General features: G+C 38.6%; 1 protein-coding gene across 2 annotated transcripts in view; it reads left to right on the top strand.

Moving 5' to 3' along the window:
• The first annotated feature begins 2,270 nt into the window (after nt 1-2,270).
• Nucleotides 2,271-22,689, top strand: part of MED23 (mediator complex subunit 23) — a 41,086-nt gene continuing 20,667 nt past the window's right edge. The window contains exons 1-13 of one of the 2 annotated variants that reach the window (XM_066373216.1): nt 2,271-2,555; nt 2,889-2,920; nt 3,086-3,173; nt 5,296-5,420; nt 6,426-6,537; nt 7,974-8,072; nt 8,966-9,067; nt 9,656-9,725; nt 12,505-12,617; nt 14,536-14,631; nt 15,196-15,213; nt 20,547-20,747; nt 22,225-22,368. In XM_066373216.1, coding sequence (XP_066229313.1) covers nt 2,508-2,555; nt 2,889-2,920; nt 3,086-3,173; nt 5,296-5,420; nt 6,426-6,537; nt 7,974-8,072; nt 8,966-9,067; nt 9,656-9,725; nt 12,505-12,617; nt 14,536-14,631; nt 15,196-15,213; nt 20,547-20,747; nt 22,225-22,368 — 1,248 coding nt within the window. In that variant the 5' untranslated portion in view covers nt 2,271-2,507. The remainder of the gene's footprint in view (nt 2,556-2,888; nt 2,921-3,085; nt 3,174-5,295; nt 5,421-6,425; nt 6,538-7,973; nt 8,073-8,965; nt 9,068-9,655; nt 9,726-12,504; nt 12,618-14,535; nt 14,632-15,195; nt 15,214-20,546; nt 20,748-22,224; nt 22,369-22,689) is intronic. The other variant, XM_066373217.1, reaches the window with a different exon arrangement.

The following is a 22,689-nucleotide window of genomic DNA, read 5'->3' on the forward strand; positions in this document are numbered from 1 at the left end:
AGTTAATGTGTATCGCCTGACCAGTGTTGGAGCATAGACCTGAGATGCTGAGATCCCAGGTTCAAAACTCTGAGGTCGCCAGCTTAAGCGCAGCCTCACAGCTTGAGCTCAGGGTTGCCAGCTTGAGCGTGGGATCTTAGATATGATTCCATGGTCACTGGCTTGAGCCCAAAGGTCACTGGCTTGAAGACCAAGGTTGCTGGCTTGAGCAAGGGGTCACTGGCTCAGCTGAAGCTCCCAGTCAAGGCACATATGAAAAGGAATCAATGAACAACTGAAGTACTGCCATTACAAGTTGATACTTCTCATCTCTCTTTCTTCTTCTCTCCCTTCCTCTCTCTCTCTTGCAAAAAATAAAATAAAATTAATGTGTATTTGATTATGGCAAAAAAATACAATTCTTTTCTGACTATTTCACTTTTTAATTAATTTTACCTTTTTAATTAGCTGGCATTTGCTGAGAATACACTGATTTGGACACAGACTGAAAGTATGAAAAACTGCTTGATAGTAAATGAAAAATGTTTTAGAAGAGTATTTGATTAATGGTAATCCACAATACTGTAAGATAATTTGTTTAGCATACAAAAATAACCCAATAGATTGTTAGGGAAATTTGATTTTAATAATTCTAGCTCTGTCATCACTCTAGTTTGGGTAGTCTGCAAAACTTATTACTGCAATAGTTCATTAAATACCTTTTTTTTCCCCTTAAGTGAGAAGCAGGGAGGCAGAGAAACAGACTCACATGCACCCAAACCAGATCCACCCCACAAGCCCCATATGGGGCAATGCTCTGTCCATCTGAGGCCGTTGCTCCATTGCTCAGTAGTCAAGCAAGGCCATGGAGCCATCCCCAGCATCCAGGGCCAAATTACTCCAACCAATCCATGGCTGTGGGAAGGGAAGAGAGAGATAGAGAGAAGGAAAGGGGGGAGGGATGGAGAAGCAAATGGTCCCTTCTCCTGTGTGCCCTGGCTGGAAATTGAACCTGGGACATCCACACACTGGCGATGCTCTATCACTGAGCAAACTGGCCAGGGCTAGTTCAATAAATACCTAACACTGTGTCTAGCACTAAGCAAAGGGTAGAAAAATATTCTATAAATAAAACACTCTAGGCCCTGGCCGGTTGGCTCAGCGGTAGAGCATCAGCCTGGCGTGCAGGGGACCCGGGTTCGATTCCCGGCCAGGGCACACAGGAGAAGCACCCATTTGCTTCTTCACCCCCTCTTCCTCTCTGTCTCTCTCTTCCCCTCCCGCAGCCAAGGCTCCATTGGAGCAAAGATGGCCCGGGCACTGGGGATGGCTCCTTGGCCTCTGCCCCAGGCGCTGGAGTGGCTCTGGTCGCGGCAGAGCGACGCCCCGGAGGGGCAGAGCATCGCCCCCTGGTGGGCAGAGTGTCGCCCCTGGTGGGCATGCCGGGTGGATCCTGGATGGACGCATGCGGGAGTCTGTCTGACTGTCTCTCCCCGTTTCCAGCTTCAGAAAAATACAAAAAACAAACAAACAAAAACAACAAAAAAAATTAAACACTCTACTAGTAAATCACAGAGGTATTACCTGAAGATAAAGAAGAGATCCCTAAATCAGCTTGGAAAAGGTGGACTAGGTTCCTAGAATATGTTAAACTGATGCCGGAAGAAATAAAATGGTGAGGAGTGCAGCAGTCAGTGCACTTAGGCGTCTGCTCTGACCATGCCAGGGGGATCAGCCTTCCTCTTTGCCACCCTTTCGACCCCTACCCCACCAAATAGGCTATAGGTATTCACTAACTGATCAATATTATTATTTTTAGATTATTATAACTAAAATGGTATTATTATTCTAATTAAAAAGCAATAATAATGTGTTTCTCCCCTCCCCCCCCCCCCCATTTTCTCTGAAAACATGCTATGTGTCCAGCATTGTACTGGGTTATAATTGAGAAGACATGTTCTCTGTGGTCAAGAAAAGTGTGATTTCAACTCCTAGCTCCACTCTGCAGACAGAACTACAGGTTAGCAGCTCCCAGGCATCATGGGGTTGACTCAGGCAGATTACAGCAGAAACACAGCCTACATACAGTCCGCAGCAGCCCTTGAGCTCCAAAGCTCTTCCTTTCCCAATACTTGAGCCTGGAGGAGGAAGTCAATCCCGCTCTAGCCGGCAGGTGGCGGCCTGCAGCCGACAATGCTGTCGGCTGATTTAGGCTCAAGGCTCCACTTGGGGGCACTCTCGTCCGGCTCGCGCGCCGTCCTTCCCCTCTGGCGGAACCATATGGCTGAGTTCTTGGTTTCTGGGGGTTTAGGCACCCACGGACACCAGGCACTTCCCGGCTCTTCCGTGCAGGCCGGGGTGGTTTGCCGGGCCCCAGAGGGGACTCCGTCAGCTAAGCGCTGGGAGTGCGAGGCGACGCTGTCCACCCCGCGCCGACCTGCGGGCGTCTCCGCCCTTCTGCGGGCCGACTGCGGGGGCTCGGCCCGGACCCCGAGCCGCGCGCCGGGCGCCCGCGGAAGGCGGGGACGATGGTGCAGATGGAGACGCAACTGCAGAGCATTTTCGAGGAGGTGGTGGTGAGTGGACGGGCCAGGGAGCCGGGGCCGCGGAGCGGGGACCTGCGCGGGTAGCTTCTCGGCCGCCGCGCCTTTGTTGTGACACCGCGCGCGCGCCGAGGTCCAGCGATGCTCACACCGCTGTCACATTCTGAGTCCCCTCGGCATCCACAGCCCCGCCGTGACAGGCTGGGCAGGTGGCGGTCGTGTCTGCCCGGAGCTGGCTGGGGCGCCTTGCCCGAGCTGCGTGGTAACAGGTGGCTCGAGGAGGCCTCTCTCTCTCTCTCTCTCTCTCTCTCTCTCCCTCTCTCTTGAATTCACATCGTTTTCTTTTGTTGTTCTTTTTCTTTACAGAAAACCGAAATTATAGAAGAGGCTTTCCCTGGGTGAGTATATCAGGGCAGAGTTTTGTGTTTTCACGGGAACACAAAAATGGGTTAAGATGTTGCTTCGTTTTGTCCTGAAGGTTAGTAAGATCCTCTATTCCAGTTAGGTTGAGGTTGAATTACCGTTTCCAAACCAATGACAAACGATGTGATTTTTGGTTCTAGAATGTTTATGGACACCCCTGAAGATGAAAAAACAAAACTCATTAGCTGCTTGGGGGCCTTCAGACAGTTTTGGAGTGGTCTTCCTCAGGTGAGCGCTGCATTTTTCATGCAATCAGACGTGATTTTTGACCCCTTCTTTTTTTTTGGACATTTACTTTGATGTTGCTTGTTGAGGTTTTTCTGGGCAAGGAGAGATGAAGTTGTCATCGTCTTTTATTTGTCCATTTTGGTTTCCGTTTGTTCCAGTGTGTATTCTTCCAGTGGAAAACCTGAGTTGAGAGGTCAAGTTGATGACAGCATGGTGTGAGAAGTTAAAACTCGGCCCCCTGTTAGGCTATATAATACTGTTTTCATCCTATTCTGATTTATCTGGTGCACTTGAAAATAGCTGCGTTAGGGATTACAAAGGGAAAAAATTCCATTCATTTGCTCAACAAAGGAATTGGCACAGTATAATGAAGATACTATACTAAAGATACCAAAATGTTACAATAAGGATACAATGATTTTGTAATAAGGATATAAAGATATGATAAAAAAGGAGAAAAAATAGTAAATCTTAGTAACAAAGACCAACAGTCACCAGGAAATGTACAGAGATACAAAGTGTGTGGTTTTTAAAGAGTTTGTGTTCCAGTAGTGCATTTTCTTCTCATGGTTCTTTATGGGTAGGACAGTGTTTGCGGTTGAGGTGCTGATAAGACTTGCTACTCAGACATGGATCACATAATGTCGATACATTCATTTTCTAAGTGTTTTAATAGGTAATATATTCATATGGTGTAAAATGCAAAAAGTACCAAAAGGAGGACCGATTAATAGTTTGCCTTTCGTCTCTCTTAGCTTAGTTACCTGTTCGATTGTCTGTCTGAAGCCAGCATGTTCAGTTTATGCTTCCTTCTAGAGTTGTTTTATACACAGAGAATCACTTCTTTAGAATGATCATATACTATGTACATTGTTCATTCGCACCTTGCTTTTTTCCCCTTAAAAAATTCTGAAAGTACGTCTACAGCAATCCACTAACAGTTAAAATTTCTGCCTTTCTTCCTGTCTTGCAGCATAAAATATTTCATTGTTTTGGCTGTACCTTCCTTTATTTAACCAGTCTCCTACTGACTTTTAGGTTGCTTCTTACCTTTTCTACATTAAACAATGCAAAACGAATGATATTATATATGGACATAGAACAAATCCCTGGAAGTAGTATTGCTAGGTCAGAGGGTATATTTATTTGTAATTTTTATAGAAATTGCCTAGTAGCTTTTCATTAGAGTCACCAGTTTATACTCTGATTAGCAATGTCTGAGAGTATATATCCCAATAGCTTCACGATAGAGTGTTAATAAACTTTTTGATTTTTTCCAATCTAAAACATAAGAAATTTTATCTCAATATAATTTTATTTTGTATTTTCTTGAGTATTGTTGAACAAATTTTGAAAATATTTTAAAATTTTAATAATTCATTAAATGTGTTTTATGAGGTAAGGTATGGCCCTTGTATTAAGACTTATATTCTAATGTGGATCCAGGAAGAAAATCGATATTTCTAAACCTGTGTGATACAGCCAACAATAGAAGTATTTAGGTGGGACAGTGATAGTGCAGAGGAAAGGGACACAGGCTTTCCTCTAGGAAATCTCCAGGATTTCCAAGATATCTAGGATATCTTGAGGATAGTCTAGAAGACAGACTTTGACGTGGCACTACATTTCTGTATCAGGTTTAAAGTTCTTATGTAAGCCTAGAAATTTGCTGTGTCATTGCATTCATATTTGGTTGGGCTCTTAAGGATTAGATTCGTACTAAATTCTCATGAGGCACATGTACTAACCCATAATGAATTTTTCCCCCAGCGACAGGAATATTTATATCTGCCATTAAATAGGTCACTGCCTACAAAGCCTTACACAATCTGTGTGAGAGTCTTCTATTGACCATGAATATGCCAATGATATCTTACTCCTTTTGGAGGTCCGATGTAATAAAAATGGTAGTTTAATTGATATAATTGTCAGGTTTTAAGTTTAATATAATTGAAATACTAAATCTGATTTTTTAACATTTTTTTAAATTGTCTTCATCAGGAATATTTATAGTAGAGCGTCTCATTCATAATCTTGATATACTCCCTGGTGTAGTATTAGTTGTTTGTTAATTACAAGGTTAACTTGAGGCTTAAAATATAATTATTTTCTAATTTTTCAGGACTCTCATGAACAGTGCATCCAGTGGATTGTTAAATTCATTCATGGCCAGCATAGTCCTAAAAGAATTTCTTTCCTTTACGACTGCTTAGCAATGGCAGTTGAGACGGGTCTTCTTCCACCCAGGTATGTGTAATGGGGGATGTGAGCAATACAAGAATTTTCTTTTTTATTAATGCTTGGAAAGAAGTTAGTTTCAACAAGCAATCCTTCATAATACCTCAGGTTTTAGGTTTTAGGATGTACTATAATTGTGTACTTAAAGCTCAAAAACAGGCCGGTTTTGCCTTTCAGCCCAGGAGCTCAAGTCACTCACTTTGATGAGATTATTCTATTTAACTTCTGTTGCACCTCAACACTTCATGTCCTAAACAATAATAATCGTTTTATTATTACCACTCATGGTTAACAGTGGTTGACTAGGCTGACTAGGCAGTTTTATTCTCAGGGTTTCATGATTACAGTCAGATGGTAGCCAGGACTGGATCATGACAAAGGCTTCCCCAGTCTGGTGATTGATGTCGGGTTATCTGTGAGACCTCAGTTGGGGCTGTCGGCTGGAACCTGCACATGCCCTCTCTGTGTGGCCTGGACTTTCTCAAAGCATGGTGGATGCCAAGAGCAAACATTCAGAAGAGGGCTGGACAGAAGCTGTATCATCTTGCTTCGGGTGCCATACAGCATCCCTTTTGCCGTGGCCTGTGGCCTTTGGCCTGTCCAGGTTTAAGGGAAGAGAATGTAGACTCTCCTCCAACCTCTTCATAGGAGAAATATCACCAGTGTCACATTTCAGAAGAGTATGAGGATCAAAAATCATGTTGCAGCCATCTTGGAAAAATATAATCTGCCACAGGCCGATAGATAGTAAACATTTAACCATCTATCTTTTGATAGATTTCTTTCTAATAAAAATATAGCATAATGAGTGTTATTTGTTTTACTTTATGTTTATTCTTCCAAACAAGTGAATTATGTAAAATACTATACATATTTTTTAAAAGTATGTTTGAATAATAATGTACTTTTATGAAAAATAATATGGCAAATATAATATCCCATGTATACAGACCTTAGCTATTAGAGAACTTGCAAAATTCTATCGTATAATTGGAATGAGTATTTTTTTTCTAGGTTGGTTTGTGAATCTCTGATAAACTCCGATACTCTTGAATGGGAAAGAACACAGCTTTGGGCCCTAACATTTAAACTGGTTCGGAAAATAATTGGTGGAGTAGATTATAAGGTATTTTTTCCTAATTATAAAAAATAATCGCTTTCGGTCAAGATTAATTGTTCAGTTTGTATATATCTTAATTTCAGATGGGAGAAGTGAAGTAGAAGCACTTACAAAATGTATATTGTATTGCTTATTTCCTGAAGGGATTTAAAATTACTCAGTGTTTCCTACAGCTTCCTGCTTTCCTCCCAACATAAAAATGCAGGTGGCTAGTATGTTTTTTTGATGAGTGGGGAAGTTGCCTAGCAGACCTTGAGTGTGTTCATGGCACAGATTTTATGATGTTGGGGAACCTTTCAAATGACGTCACAGAGGAAGGGTGTGTGGAGCTTAGAAGAGATGTAGACATAACTGATGAAGGGAGCAAGCCCTTCTTCACCTCTACCTGGACCTTCCCTGTACACGTGCCCTTCCCTAACTAGAATCAGCGGCGCTCTGCTCTTGACCAAAAATAACAGCATGTACAATTGTGTCTCGTAATACAGCTCAGGATTCCAGTAGCTGCGGAAGCCGTTCTGCTTCATTCCAGCCACTTTTGTTATTGTCCTTTTTGACAGAACTGCCAATACCTGACCCTGTGCTTTATGTCCGTATTTTCTCTGATCTAAAATAACTTAATTGATAATCATTTATTTGAATTATGATTTAATACAAAATTAAATCTAATAGCTTTTTCTGATTATTTTCTCTTATAGTTCAGTTTCTTCAGCAGGTTAATATGCAGTTTTTACCTTTTTATTTACATAACCCTTTATATTGTTTCTGATTTCTCTCGTGTATGTGTTGTCTTATCTTTTTTACAAGATTCAACACATTGGTTATACTCAAATGCTTATTGAATGAAATTTCTTCTCTAAATATTAGATTCTGTTCTGAAATAATGCAATTTGTAATAGATATAAGAGAATGAATGATCCAACAGAATAGCCTTGTTAGATAAGTTTGAAGGATTAAGGTATGTGGTAGATGAAAATGGACATTAAAGTTAGAATATACCAAAGGGAGTGAGCAGAAAGGGACATCTGCCAGGAAGCTTAATATTTTTGTCCATATTTTCAGACTGTTTTCAAGTTCTATTCAAATAAATTTCTGTCTGTAAGCCCAAATCAAGCTTTTTTGAACTTCATAACTAGAAACTCTTTTAATATTATTAAGGTCAAAAAGGCTTAGCAGATTGTGGAAAGTTTAATTTTTATTTATTAGTGACCTTCTTTGTTCATTAATGTATCAAGGCGTTCTGTAGAATTCTCTTTGGGAACATGACTCATCTGTTGGGTTAATGTCAAGGACTGGAATATTAGCTCTGCATAAGAAAAATTGACGGTGTGACTTTGAAGGAGATTTTTTTCCTGAGTGTGTAGTGTAATCTTGAAAGCGTCAGATGTATAACTAGCACAGAGGACATTGCTTAGTTTTAACCTGTGACTTTTTTCTTATATCAGGGTGTTCGAGATCTCTTAAAAGCCATTTTGGAGAAAATCTTGACAATTCCCAATACAGTGAGCTCAGCTGTTGTACAGCAGCTTCTAGCAGCAAGAGAGGTAATTTAAACATGGTTGCAGTACATTGGTCAGAACTTCAATAGCTCATTTTCTACAGTTCTGTGCTTTTAAAGCGTATGGTAATCTGTGGGATGTTCCATTTGTTTACTTCTATATAAATCATTTTGTCGTTGGTGATGATTTTGAGAGGAACTTTATTAAAGCTGGGGACAGTGAAACCAGGAAGGGCTTAGGATAGAAGCACCAGGAGAGCCTCGGTGGGCTGCTTTGGCTCCCTAGAAATGTTACAGGAAAGAAGTGGGCCTGGGTGGGGCTGCCTGGGCTCACTGGGAAGTCAGAGAAAGGGGCCTTGGTGACAGGTTCAGGGGTTAGCCCAGGCTGAGCTGCTGCTGCCCACTGCTCCCCTGGTTGCAGGTCTCATGGTGCCCCTTAGAATTCAGGAGATGCATGCGTGGGAAGGAAGAAAGGTGTGGGCATGCAGCTGGGAGGGAGGGCATGCCCAACAATCTCCTTTAGTATTACAGGTGCTGTTTCACTTCTTTATATTTTAATCAATTTGTGGGTTTTAATTGTGAAAACAACAACATAGCTATTAAAGTATTTCCAGCCATTACAAGATGTCAGCCTATGGACCACTTAAAGGATCTTTGTGTTTTGTAACTAATGTTGCAAGAACTGTTACTTTGGTCTACTGCTCTCTTGTAGTCTACCAACATTTAAAGCATTTTTAATGTTATTTACTAACCATCAGCAATACATTCCATTATTTATTAATCTTCAATTTTAGAGATTCTTCACATATAAGTGAATTCCTTTATGGTATTTTAAACCCAGTAATTTCATGAAAAAATATTTCTCCTTTTTAATGTATTTAAAGGGTTCATCTGTGGGACTGGCTAAGAATAATAACATTTCCCTTTTATTTTTCTTAGGTTATCGCATATATCTTGGAAAGAAATGCCTGTTTGTTACCAGCCTATTTTGCAGTCACAGAGATCAGAAAATTATATCCTGAGGGAAAACTTCCACACTGGGTAAATTTGATATTTTCCAAATTAAAAAAAAATGTTTAATTGATTTAGCAAGAGTGGAAGGGAGAAAAAGAAGAAAAAACATTGATATGTTGTTCCACTTATTTATATAACATTCATTAGTTGATTCAGCAATCTTGGCATATTGGGACGATGCTCTAACCAACAGAGCTATCTGGCCAGAGTCCAAATTTTTTAATAGCAATGTTTTATAAAAAGTAGTTATATTAATCTTATTTTTTGTGCTTACTTTTAAAATGGTCACTTTTATCCTTAGATACTATGTATTTTTTTATCAGTATTTTCTATTCCATTTCTCTGCTGTCCTGTTGTGATAGTTTATATACCGTGTTATAAAATATACATAGCTTCATCAAATAGATAAGTACATTGTGGTATGACTTGGCTTAATTCAGAGACAGAAGAACTGTAATTGTTTAGAAGGCAGCAAAAGAGAACTAACCTTTGAGTAATTTTGATGTGCAGGTTTTATAATCTTTACATACTATCTCATTTTATGAAAATGCTCATTATATTTAGAGCAGTCTTGATTTTATTTTTATACTTGTTTGTTTTTTGTTTTGTTTTTAGTTACTTGGAAACCTGGTATCAGACTTTGTGGATACCTTCAGGCCCACAGCAAGGATAAACTCCATTTGTGGTAGGATTATAATTTAAAATACACTAAATAGTGTGTAATTTTTAACGATCTGACTATGGAACAAAGTTGACAGTATCTTATTACATGTCATGGTGGCTTGTCATTTTAGTGACTCTCTAGGAGCTTAATAATAGCCTTTACTTGTTTCAGGTACTTTGTGTGCTGAGTGAAGGGAGGGGAGAGCAGATGTCTGGACTGGGTCTGAGCTTCAGATACAATCATTCCAGAAGATCTGTTTGCTGCTGATTACAGGGAGCTTGCAGTAGAGCTAGTAAAGCACCGAGGACTCTCTAAGTGATTGAGGTCTTGACAGATCTGCCCCTCGGTGGCACAGTGCACAGGACTGTTGGGCTCTTCAGGCCATCCCAGTTCCCACCTTTGCTCTCTATTTCACTTATTCTATTTTTCATATTTTCATGTTTTGTTATATTCTCAGAATTTTCTTTTAGAAATAAGCATGTGCCTGACCAGGTGGTGGCGCAGTGGATGGAGCATTGGACTGGGACATGGAGAACCCAGTTTCAAAACCTCAAGGTCACCGGCTTGAGTGTGGGCTCATCCGGCTTGAGCATGGCTCACTAGCTTGAGCACAGGGTCACTGGCTTGAGCATGAGATCATAGACATGACCCAGTGGTCGCTAGCGTGAGCCTAAAGATCAATGGCTTGAAGCCCAAGGTTGCTGGCTTGAGCCCAGGGTCACTGGCTTGAGCCCAGGGTCACTGGCTTGAGCAAGGGGTCACTTGCTCTGCTGTAGCCCCCTCGGTCAAGGCACATAGGAGAAAGCAATCAATGAACAACTAAGGTGCCACAACAAAGAATTGATGTTTCTCATCTGTCTCCCTTCCTATCTGTCTGTCCCTAACTGTCTTCCTTTCTGTCTCTGTCACAAAAAAAATAATAAAATTAAATAAATAAATTTTAAAAATAAGCATGTGATTTGGCAGTTTTTGCCGTGTCCATATATATTCCTGAATTATAATATTTCTAGAAATTATGGTGGCCTCAGAACTGTCGAGGGATATAGACCATTATTTAGACAATAGCACTTCCTGTGAGCCAGGTGCTATTCTGGACACTTAAATGCAAAAACAAACTAAATACACACAGATAATCCTCAGGCTCTGGCTCTGTAACTGAGTGGATAGTGGTATTTAGTGAACTATGAAAGTGGTGCGGGTTTGTAACGGGTAACAATGGGCTCAGTTTAACACGTGTTGAGCTCGAGGTACCCATGGGCCGGCCATCCAAGTGCCAATATGCATTCCACAGTTGTATGTGCTACAGATTCTACATCGAAGGCCTCTAGGAGCATCATGGTGGAAGTTAATCATGTTGGCCCTACACGAGAGTGATCTATAAATATTGGTATTTATTTACTTCTATATAGTAAATATTTTAGGTTTTGTGGACTATTCAATCTGTTGCAGCTACTCAATTCTGCCATTGTGGTGTGAAAGCAGCAGTGATCCAATAAAACTTTATAAAAATAGGTAGCAAGCTGGAATTGACCCCCTGGATGACCTTTATCCTAGATACTTGGACAAATACAACATTAAATTTTTTTTTAATTTTAGAGAGCGAGAAAGGCAGGAGAGAGACATTGATTGGTTGTTCCACTTATTCATGAAGTCATTGGTTAGTGCTTCTATGTGCCCTGACCAGGGATTAAATTCACAACCTTGGCATATTAGAACAATGCTCTGAGCTACCTGGCCAGGGCAAATACAACATTTTTGAGTTTTGAAGGCCTGTACCAATTTGTGTCAGACTTTGTGGATACCTTCAGGCCCATAGTATGTTCACAACCTTACAAACTTGTCCCAGTAGAGCCTGAGCTCTATGCAGATCAGTCATTCTGGATTCTACTTCCGGCACAGTAGGGCACCCCGGCTTAACAGCAGGCCTGGCAGCCTCCTTGAGACTACTCTTAAGGATTCTACTTATCAGTGCTGAGACCAACTGCCCCCGGAGGAAAGACCACACAAATTAATTGCAAGAATCACACAGGAAGTTTATTTCTCACAAATCCTTTTGGTGTGCCTGGGTTCAGCTTAAGGGGGCCCTGTGGGCGTGCTCCTCTCCGCCGTTCTTGGTCAGAGCTCAGAGCGGTGTGGAGACAGTCCATGTTCATGTTGGAGTCTGGGCCACTACCGCAGCATGGGGCGGAGGGCCTTAGCTTAGTGCCTTTTTCTGGCCTATTTCTCCTAACAGTTGTCAATCTACAGGATTATCACCTCAAACCACCTTTTTGGGAGTTCCTAGCAGGGAGCCCTTTTTATGTTAATCTAGTGAAGTGTCACATCAAGCCACTTTTAAGGTGTTCCTAGGGAAGCTTCTTGTTTACGTTAACCTACAGAGTTTTCACACCAGGCTGCTTTTTATCTATATATGACTTCACACACACTCTAACTAGGCCCTGCACGAAAGGCAGAGTCTGCCTCTCAGTACACACTCCATTAATACTTACCCAGACAGCATAGCCTTGTTCACTTGCCTTAATGGCTTTTAATATTATATCCTAATTCATTTCTATATTCTATATTTTCCTGTTTCTATATATTTAATTACTATAACATTATATTGCTGTAAGAAAACTGGTCTCCAACCATCTGGTTTAAAAACAATGAAAGAAAATTTCCAAACTTTTATCTAATTAGAATATTTTTTAAGCCCGAGTCTGGTTCAGCATAGATAGTCGTTAAATATTTGTAGAGCGAACGAAGGTACAGGCATTGCTGTGTTCATATTTACTTAAAAACATTTTTGTAATACGTACAGGCCGCTGCAGCCTTCTACCAGTTGTAAATAACTCAGGTGCCATTTGTAATTCATGGAAATTGGATCCTGCAACTCTTCGTTTTCCTTTGAAAGGTCTTTTGCCATATGATAAGGTATGTTGCTAAATGTAATGGAACTTTTGGCCTAATAGTCTTCCACCTGGATTATATGATGTGTCATGCTCAATTGTCTCTACATACAGTGTGTCCATAAAGTCATGGTGCACTTTTGACTAGTCACAGGAAAGCAACAAAAGACGATAGAAATGTGAAGTCTGCACCAAATAAAAGAAAATCCTCCCAGTTTCTGTAGGAAGATGTGGCAGCATGTGCGCATGTGCAGAGATGACGTAACACCGTGTATACAGCGGAGCAGCCCACGGCCATGCCAGTTGAGATGTGGACGATAGAGAGGAAAGTTCAGTGTGTTCTGTGGCTCGCTAAATTCGAATCCGTGACCAAAGTGCAACGTGAATATCGGCGCGTTTATAACGAAGCGCCACCACATAGGAATAACATTAGTCAGTGGGATAAGCAGTTGAAGGAAACCAGCAATTTGATGGAGAAACCCGGTAGGCCATCAGTCAGTGATGAGTCTGTAGAGGCTATACGGGTTAGCTACCTAAGGAGCCCTAAAAGATCTGTGCATGAGCCCACATCGAATTGCACTGAATAGGTATGAAGCTGGGAGAGTTTTCCTTTTATTTGGTGCAGATTTCACATTTCTATCGTCTTTTGTTGCTTTCATGTGACGGTCAAAAGTGCACCATGACTTTACGGACACACTGTATACTGAAGTAAATATCTAATGACAGACATTGTATGGTTTAATGTGTGATTTCAGCGTCCACTTAGACTCTGTGGTTTGGGATATTTCAGGTGTTTGTGCCCCGGTGGTCCACCTCTGGCAAAGCACGTAGAGTTAGAAAACGGACTTTTTAAATTGATTTTTTGTTTTCATCCTTCTATTACAAAGGGAGGACCAAAAATGAATTTGCAATGTCCTTAAAATTTGAAGAATGAGCCTCCTATTTGTTAGATTTTTTTTTAAAGGGGATGATGGGACAAAAGTAGAACAGAAAATTCTCAATGGAAAATAAACTCCACAAATATTACTAAAGTGAAGCATGAGGTAAAGACATAAAGCTGTAATGAAATTTGAAAGATCACTATATTATGTTGGGGGTTGGAGTGATAACAGAACAGAGTACAGGGGAGGGCTGGGTGTTCCTGTGAGTGATTCGTAGAGTGATGAGGAAGCTGGTCCGAAAGTGAGGTTGGGAAACTGGTGGAGGTGAGGGGACAGTCTGAGCTCCTGCCATGTAACTCAGAAAGCTGCGGAACGCGGGAAAGTGGGAAACTCACTGGAATTGACTGTTGTCATGATAGCAGTACCAGTGAAAGCAGATACATTTATTGTGTGCTCAGTATGTGCCAGGCAGTGTTCTCAAAACGTTACTTTGCAAAATCCTTATTCTTTACCATCATATTAGTATCTCCATTATACAGACGATGAAACTGTGACGCAGAGTGGGGAGTAATTTGACTAAGGCCCCATGTTTAGGAAGTGACAGAATCAGAATTTGAACTCAGACATGATGAGTCCAGAACCTGTACTCTTAAACCCACGCTATCAAGTCAGGTGTCCTCTCCAAATTTGGAAATTGTGTGTTTTCAGATCTATGAGAGTGATTGGAAACTGCCTCCATTTCTCTTTCATTAGATTTCTGAGCAGAAAATCCTTTTCTTACAGTGATGCATAAGACTTTCATGAGACTAGCTGAAGTCATTTCTAAGTTTATACTCTTAGACTTCGGGCAAGTCCCTTTGCCTCAGTTATCACTTATAAATAAGGAGTGGCAACAGATTAATTGCAAGCACTAAAATCCTATGATTTTTTTTCACTAGATACTGTCTACTGTGTCAGGTAACAAGTGCCTTTAGAGGTTTTTTTGATCCCAATTTCAAATTATTTGAATTACCATTTACTTTGATCTTGAAGCAATAATTTTTTTTTTAATTTTCTTTAAAGGATCTGTTTGAACCACAGACTGCTTTGTTGAGATATGTATTGGAGCAACCTTATTCCAGGGATATGGTCTGCAATATGCTAGGTTTAAATAAGCAGGTACTGTACTATGCTGGAAACCTAGTAAACTGCGTAGAATCTGCACTATTCTTTTCTCTTTTCTTTGCTATAGCTAGCTGAGCAAAACAGTTAAAAACTATTTGGTGATTTAAAAAAAAAAGATTTATTAAACAATGTATTGTTGCTATCACATATATATATATATATTGCTTTAAAATGTTTAAATTAAAAAGGAGATTCTTAAAAGTTGGTTTATTTTGCATTACTTTTTTTTCTATAAGGCCAGTTTCAAGCATACCTTTTGCCAGAGAAACCTACACATGACTGAACCATAATTTTTTTACTTTTTGAATGTTTGTTGTTTGGGTGCCTTTTTTTATAACCCTTAGTATCTTCAGCAAAGTCTCATTGCTGAACTTTTTTTTTTTTTTTTTTTTTTTTTTTTGGTGTACGTTTGTTTTTGGTGGTTTAGCATGTGGGAGGGTTTGTGCTGACTCTGGGTCCCTTGAGGCTGGCCTCATAGTCACTGTTTTGTCTTTTCTTTTTTTCTTCCTTTATTTTTGTTCTGTCCTGTCTTGTCCTGCCCATCCTCCAATGCTCTAGACCTTGAACATTGCTCAGGTATGTTCACAACCTTACTGTTGTATTGTGACTAACGATACGCTGGCCGCTTTGTAGGCACTGATTCCATTTAGCAAATACATGTATGGTCGGGGCTTGAAATTGGCAGGACCATGCTGAGACCAAGGCCACCGAACGCATTTCTTCTTGGGATATGAGAGTTGTTTTTGGTGAATTGTTTTTGGTTTTGGTTTTTGGTGTTTTTTGTTTTTTTTTTTAACATATATATTTTTTTCTTTTTAAAAAAAGAGACAACACCTAGCACACAATAAAGACTACACCTGTCATTTTTTTTGATGGGTTGTTTTTTCCTTCCCACTCCATTTTACTGTTTTTCATACTTTAGAGTTAAAGCTAGCCTACTAGAATTTTTAGAGATGGAAAGATTTATGGTGGCCTTTATCTTTCCAGACTTTTAAAACATAAATACATAACAACAATAAAAATACTGCTGTTGCTTTGCCTTAAAAAAAAGAAAACAAATTAAAAACAAAACAAAGGAGAAATAAAGCACTTTAATAGAGATATGTTACTTTAAAAAGTTGGAGTGGCAAACCTTATACAGGGAAGTTTTCTTTTTTGGAAACATGGGGATTGACTAAGAAATGTCACACTCTTAGGTGACCCCACACCTGCCTGACAAACACCCTTCTTTGTCAGCCTTTGCCAGAAGTGTCCTCCTCCTGGAGTGAGCTCCTCTCAGTTGAAGTTCACATTTGGCGGGAGAAAAACACTCTGGCCAAACTTTGTAAATCAAACTCTTATACCGTCCCAAGTCTGTTCCCAGACTTTTCACCTTGGAGATTTTAAGCAAAATAGTGGTTCCAATTATTTTTGTTAAAATTTTTTGAACCCAACATATTAAAATAGACCAGCTTTTTTATTTAAAAAGACATTCTTGTCTAGGTTACATAAAAATAGCGTTACTGTTTGCAATACTATAGTGAAGGTTGTGCCAGTGCTTCCATTTATAAAGCCCTATTTTTAAGGACATATAGCTTGGCCATAAAACTTGCTCAGTGTTGAAACTTTGCATGCCAAACCTCACCCTAGTAGCAGTATCTCTTTTATTATTTTAAGTTTTTCTTCTGAAAAATTTACCAAGTTTCCTTGTTTGGACAAGCCTTTGTACATGTGAAACTGAAACTGCTTCACACTATAGTATCTGACAGTTACCTCATATAATCAGTCTGTCAACTTAACATCTTAAATACCCTGTCATAATTCTGATCAGCTTTCACTTGAGTTAGAGGTAAGTATTCAGTTAACTTTGAAAGAATGCTTCATGCTATGTCTTAAAACTAATTCTTGCAATGAACTTGAATTCAAACTTGACTTTTACAGTTTGGTAGATAAATGTACCTATCGTCATTTGAGCTGTGAATACCTTCCCCCAGATAGCCCTAGCTATCATTAGCTTCTTTGTTTTTCGGGGGGCAGCTCATCTGAAACCAAAAATTGACAAACCGACTCAGAGAAGAGAGTATCTCCAATCTGATCATTTTAATAACAAGTTTCAACCTAAAAAAAGTTTATGACTAAGACATAAATCCATTAAAAAGAAAGTTTATAATGGAAATGCTGACAGAACATTATTATTGGTCCCACTGTAGTGTAAACATTGTCAAAAACTTATGATTCATCAGTATTTGTTTTGGTAGAAAACTGTAGTGAATGGACTTGTAGCTGAAAGAGATATGCTGAATTGACTCGATATGTTATTCTTACCACCTTGAAAGTAGAGAAAGAAAATGAGAACACACAGTATAAGAAGTGTATGATTACAAAGAAGCAAGTTATCTTATCGCATCTTTTATCATTACAAAGCTATATTCTGCACTGTACTTTCTTGTCCTTTCTCTAGCAATGCAGTAATTAACGAAAGCTTGACACCTTTTAAGAGCTGTCCATATTACATTTTCCAGTAGGAATTGGGCTATATTTTATCTTAAAATCGGTCACATTTAGAAGGTCATAAATAGCCCAGTTCTGTGACCAGCAAGGTGAAGTATTCACAGTGGAAGAATCTTGGTTTGCGTGTTTTCAGAAGACTTTGTGTTCTTTCTACTGAATAAGAGCATTACAAAACATATACTTGTCTAGCTCTTATGTGGTGGTGTATGAACTCTGGCTGTCCTGAGATGGTGAAGTACTAGACCCCTGGTCGGCAAACTGCAGCTCGCTTGTGAGCCACATGGGGCCCTTTGGCCCCTTGAGTGTGGCTCTTCCACAAAATACGTGTGCGAGCGCTACCTTGTTAAGGAATATACCTACCTATGTAGTTTAAGTTTTAAAAATTTGGCTCTCAAAAGAAATTTCAATCGTTGTACAGTTGATATTTGGCTCTGTTGACTAATGAGTTTGCCTACCACTGTACTAGACTAATCACTGTTTATTGTTTAAAAGCACCATTGAAAATGCTATTAGTTCCATCTCCGCCTCAGCGTTCCTGCGCCCCGCCCCTTCCCGTCCTGCCCACTTAAAAAAAAAAAGAAAAAGAAAATGGTATTAACTGGCATAGCACTGCAGTTCTTATTTGCTGAGACCCTAATAAATGACATATAATTTCTCAATTTGTCCCAAATAGGTATTGCTTTAAAATTGATTTCTAGCACTGAAATAATGATGTAAAATAAACTTAAGCTCACCTAAGTACAGTATGTTAAAATTTCACAAAAGCTGTACCAGAACTATTATATATAGTAAAGTTTAGAGGCCACTTAGCTAAAATACTATTACTACTAAGACTGAAAAAATGCCTTATTATTTGCCATTTGAAATCATGATGGGAATGAATCAGGGGTTTGGGTAGAAGTTAATATTAATGTTTCTCTTACTACCTTAGCTTTTAAATAAGAGCTGAAATTTTAAATTGTTTCCAGTATAGTTTGAGCTGTTATACGGAATTTGAATTGTTAAAATATTAAATTAGATTGTTATTGTTAAAAGAAGTTTTAACTGAATATGCACATAGCTATGATACAAACTAATTCCACTTACATGCTTACTCAGCTTACATGAAGACGTAAATTTATAAAAGCTTTCAGAAAGTCAGTTAAGTCACTATAGACATAGTGTTTATTGGCTTACAGAATTATCATAGCCTAGTGATTGATAATTAACCTTTATTTAAAGATCATTTAATTGCTTTGCAAACTTTCATTTCTTTCACTTTTTAAAATAACTTATGTGTTGGAGAGTCTTAATTTTAATGTACTTATTTTAGTAATTGAAAACTAGACAAAACTTAATTATTCTAAAGTAGTAGCTCAGATTTTTTTTTTTTTTGTATCATTAAAATTGGCAAGTAAACAAAGAAACATGTTTAAGCTATCTCTAAACGTGGTTTGCAAACTACCCTTGGCTTTAATGAAAAACAGCTGGGAAATATGGAGTCAGTCCTGATAGCTGTTCTGCCATCCTCAGACACCGGGCACTTAGGCACCAGACAGGGTTCCTGACTGAGTTAACTCTTTACAGAAAATTTGGATGTAATCTTGAGTCATACTATGTATTGAAAAATCATCCACTGTAACTGTTAATTTCCTTCTTACTTTGTCAAAATCTTAATGTTTTTGGTTTTCCTTCTTAGATCATTAATTATTAACTGTATGTCCATCACTATAGCCCTAAAATATGTAGATAAAAGGCCAGTTTATTAAAAAACATAACATATTATAATAAGGATAACTCCAAAATGACTCAGATGCTAAAAACCAATTTTACTTAGTTTGCTCTTTTTTTCCTGAAGCAGATGGATGAAAGACCATCATGGATGGAGAAATAGATGACAAATTGGTTAGTTCTTAAACTAGAAGCAAATTCCCATCACTAATGAAAAATTCCTACTGGAAATAATGGCTTTACTTCTTTTCACGGATTTTTCTGACTCTTATATGCTTTGAATGATCTCACTCTAAATTTGTGTTGTCTGACACATTTCTTAGGTTGTTGGTGGTTGGCAGAACTAGTGAATTTCAAGCCCTGTACACAGTAGTTTTGCATGCTGATTTAAGAAATAGTTTGTAGTGTTGTCTGTTGCACTTTGCTCTGCTTCATAAAGATAATTACATTTGGAGGAAAAGTACTGAAGTCTCAACTGGTGGTGTTACTATTGCTATTTGTAAACCTGTAATGTGGTTGAACTGTGATCATGGCATTGTGTTTTTGGAAAAAATATGAACCAACCATTGATGCTTACTGTTTTGGATAGACGTTTGTTTTACTTGCATGTGTTAAGAAAGTGCAGCTATACTGGAGCTTTACAAGTTTGGAGCTGGCAAAGAGCATGCAAAAGAGGGGATGCTATTCATTATGTTTTGTTTTTTTCCAAATTCATCCCCATTTTGCATTTTTCCCTTAAATTTAAAGAAATCATATCCCTTTTTCATGGCAAAAGACTAATAATCACATCTAAAGTTTAGAAGGAAAGCATGTATATTAGTAATTATATTCACTAGAAAGGCATCTAACTGCCTGGCTATTAAGCCATATGACATTTTATAAAATAATATGAAAATGCATAAAATATGGCATAGCACATCTTTTGGTAAAAGTATATTTTTAAATCACTTTAAAAAGCGTAAATCATTTTGCCTCTAGAAAGGGAAGTTGCATTTTCATTTTTAGTGTTTAAACTCAGTTCTTTATCTTGTTTTAGATTTTAAAATAGTCTTATTTACAATTAAAGCTGCATTATGTTTGACTTCTAAAAGAGAAGAGCAGAGATTAACTTTAAGACCTTTTTTTTTTTTTTTTTTTTTTTTTGTAGAAGTTTCCATTTCACAGGATCAAAAACACACACTGAAAAACAGATTTGAGTGATCTGGCAGCAATTTATGAATCCCTCTGTATATCAGGCTAGAATAAACTTGTGGTTACTTTAAAATAAATTCACATACTTTGCTCTCCTATCACAATATTTGATTCCTAGAAATCCAGGACTCTCATCTTTTGAGTGAGATTGCAAAATTAATACTGCTATCCCCATTTCATATGCCTTTTAAAGTAACATTTTTCAAAGGATAAATAAAATTTTCTACTGTGCAGTGCCCCTGTCACTTTGAAATAGTGATGTCTATAGTGAAAGTCAGAAGTTAATGGGAAGTCTGTCTTGTGTGAGGCCTGAGGAAGAACTATTTATAAGGAAAATTCATCCTGTATGATAACTTAACATGATGCAGCTTTAATAGACTAAATCTAACCGTAACTTTCTAAGTTCAACTTCATTTCATGCTTCTCAGCCTCTTGTTACAAAGAATGCCCATTAGCTGGGAACTTAGGAAACTAAGCAGGAGGCTTTTGGAATACTGTATTTAATCTCTGCCCCACAGCACAAGCAGCGCTGCCCTGTGCTGGAGGACCAGCTGGTGGACCTGGTGGTCTACGCCATGGAGCGCTCCGAGACTGAGGAGAAGTTTGACGACGGGGGAACCAGCCAGCTCCTGTGGCAGCATCTCTCCAGTCAGCTCATTTTCTTTGTGCTTTTCCAGTTTGCAAGTTTTCCACATATGGTCCTTTCTCTTCATCAGAAGGTTAGTACTGAGTCTTTTGTTAGAGCTGCTTCACCTGGTGCTGAGCATGTTTTAGACTGGTATGGACATTGTCTAGTGATTTCTGCATTGGCAGGTGTTCTGAGTCCTAATTTCTGTTTTGTTCCTTTGAGGTTCTTTTGTGCTTTTGAGGTTTCATCATTTTTTTCTTTCTTGTCACTATATAAAGCAGATTTTGTCATTCTCCATATTCACAGTACTAAGATCAGGGGATACAAAATGAAAAAACACTCTAGTACCCTCAGTGAGCTCCTTACTAGAGCAAAGATATGGATGTAAACAATTTGATTATAATTTAATCATTTACATAGCAAAGGCATATTTCCCCAAAAGGAGTGAAGAACAGTCCCAATATAGGAATGGCTTTATCAAAGAGATTTAAAAGCTAGCACTTAAAGGACAAGTAGAAACTGGTGAAGAGGAAAAGCTTGGAAAGTGGTTTCATAGCAATAAGATCATCATTTGGAAAGAGATAGAAGTGGATAAGAACTGGGGAAAAAGGTAATGGGGAAAGGGATGCGATAAGGAAGGTGGGACGGCAAGACCAGACGAGGAGAACATCATATGGCCATGTGTTGTATATGGTGATCATATACAAGTTGAAAAAATTACTGTTAGTGCTCACATGGTGGTGACACAGAGATAGATGTACGGGGCCAGAATTTGAGGCAGGGATATTATATTGTAAGGGGGCTATTGCAGTGGTCGGGAGGAGAGATGCAGACGGCTGAACCAAGACAGAAGCCAGAGACCAGGTATTCCGAGGGTTGAATAGAACTTGAGGATAGGTAACAGGAGTCTCGGATCACTCACTGGTATCTACTTTGACAAGGAATAGAAAGGTAAGACAATGAATGCAGAAAGGGAATATTGTAGAAGAGTAAGTTTGTGGGAAGAGTTGGTTTTAGTCATAAGGTTTTATACACATTGAATGGGAATAAAATAAGTGTTCTATATTTAACATTCTTACAGCATGGATTATTTAGGGGAAATTTTTTAAGAGTTGTTCAAATCATATCAACCCCACTGACCCCCCAACCTCCCTCCTCCACCACTGCCATTGATTTCTGTTATAATCTACAGGAAACCAGGAGAAGTGCTTTTTTTAATAACCAATCCTTGAAGATTTTAAATTAAAAAGAATTTTATGGTATAATAAAATAGTCCTCATATTTTAATGACACACTTTTAGTAATTATCCCATATTAAATTTGATTCTCATGCACATGTAATTAATTTTATTCAAAAACATTTAATTTTTGATGTGTATAGTTGTTGTGGATGCCAGGGAGGAAAGCTATATGTTATATTAAAATAATCTTGATTTGAGACTAAGTAATTAGCCAAAATTAAATGGCAACTTTCAGAAAACAAGATTTCTCTTTATTTTTTTCTTTAAACTTGACTACATCATCTCTTTACCTGGCTGTTTAGATGTGTATTTAAACATGTTTTGCAGTTAGCAGGGCGAGGACTGATTAAAGGCAGAGATCATCTAATGTGGGTTCTCCTGCAATTCATTTCCGGAAGTATTCAGAAAAACGCTCTAGCGGATTTTCTCCCTGTCATGAAACTCTTTGACCTTCTGTACCCTGAAAAGGAAGTAAGTTTTACTGAATAATTAACAATGTGATGAGTGAATTATGTCTAATTTATGCTTAAGGATTTTATATGATTTTGTGAGAAGAGCGCTGAATTTAGAAGCTAGAAATTTGAGTTCTTTTCCTAATTCTATGACTAATCACAGTCGTGGGATGGGCATTAGGTCTTTCTTGTCATTAGTTTACTCATGTATAATGAAGAAATGGAACTAAATTATTTATGAAGTTTATCTTAAATCACAATGGAATGTTCATTATAGTAAACTCTTCTACATTTTAAGTAGGTTTACAATTTTAAAAAGCATGATGTTGTTTTTATCTAT

The sequence above is a fragment of the Saccopteryx leptura genome, chromosome 3, assembly GCF_036850995.1.
Source record: "Saccopteryx leptura isolate mSacLep1 chromosome 3, mSacLep1_pri_phased_curated, whole genome shotgun sequence".
Lineage (NCBI taxonomy): Eukaryota > Metazoa > Chordata > Mammalia > Chiroptera > Emballonuridae > Saccopteryx > Saccopteryx leptura.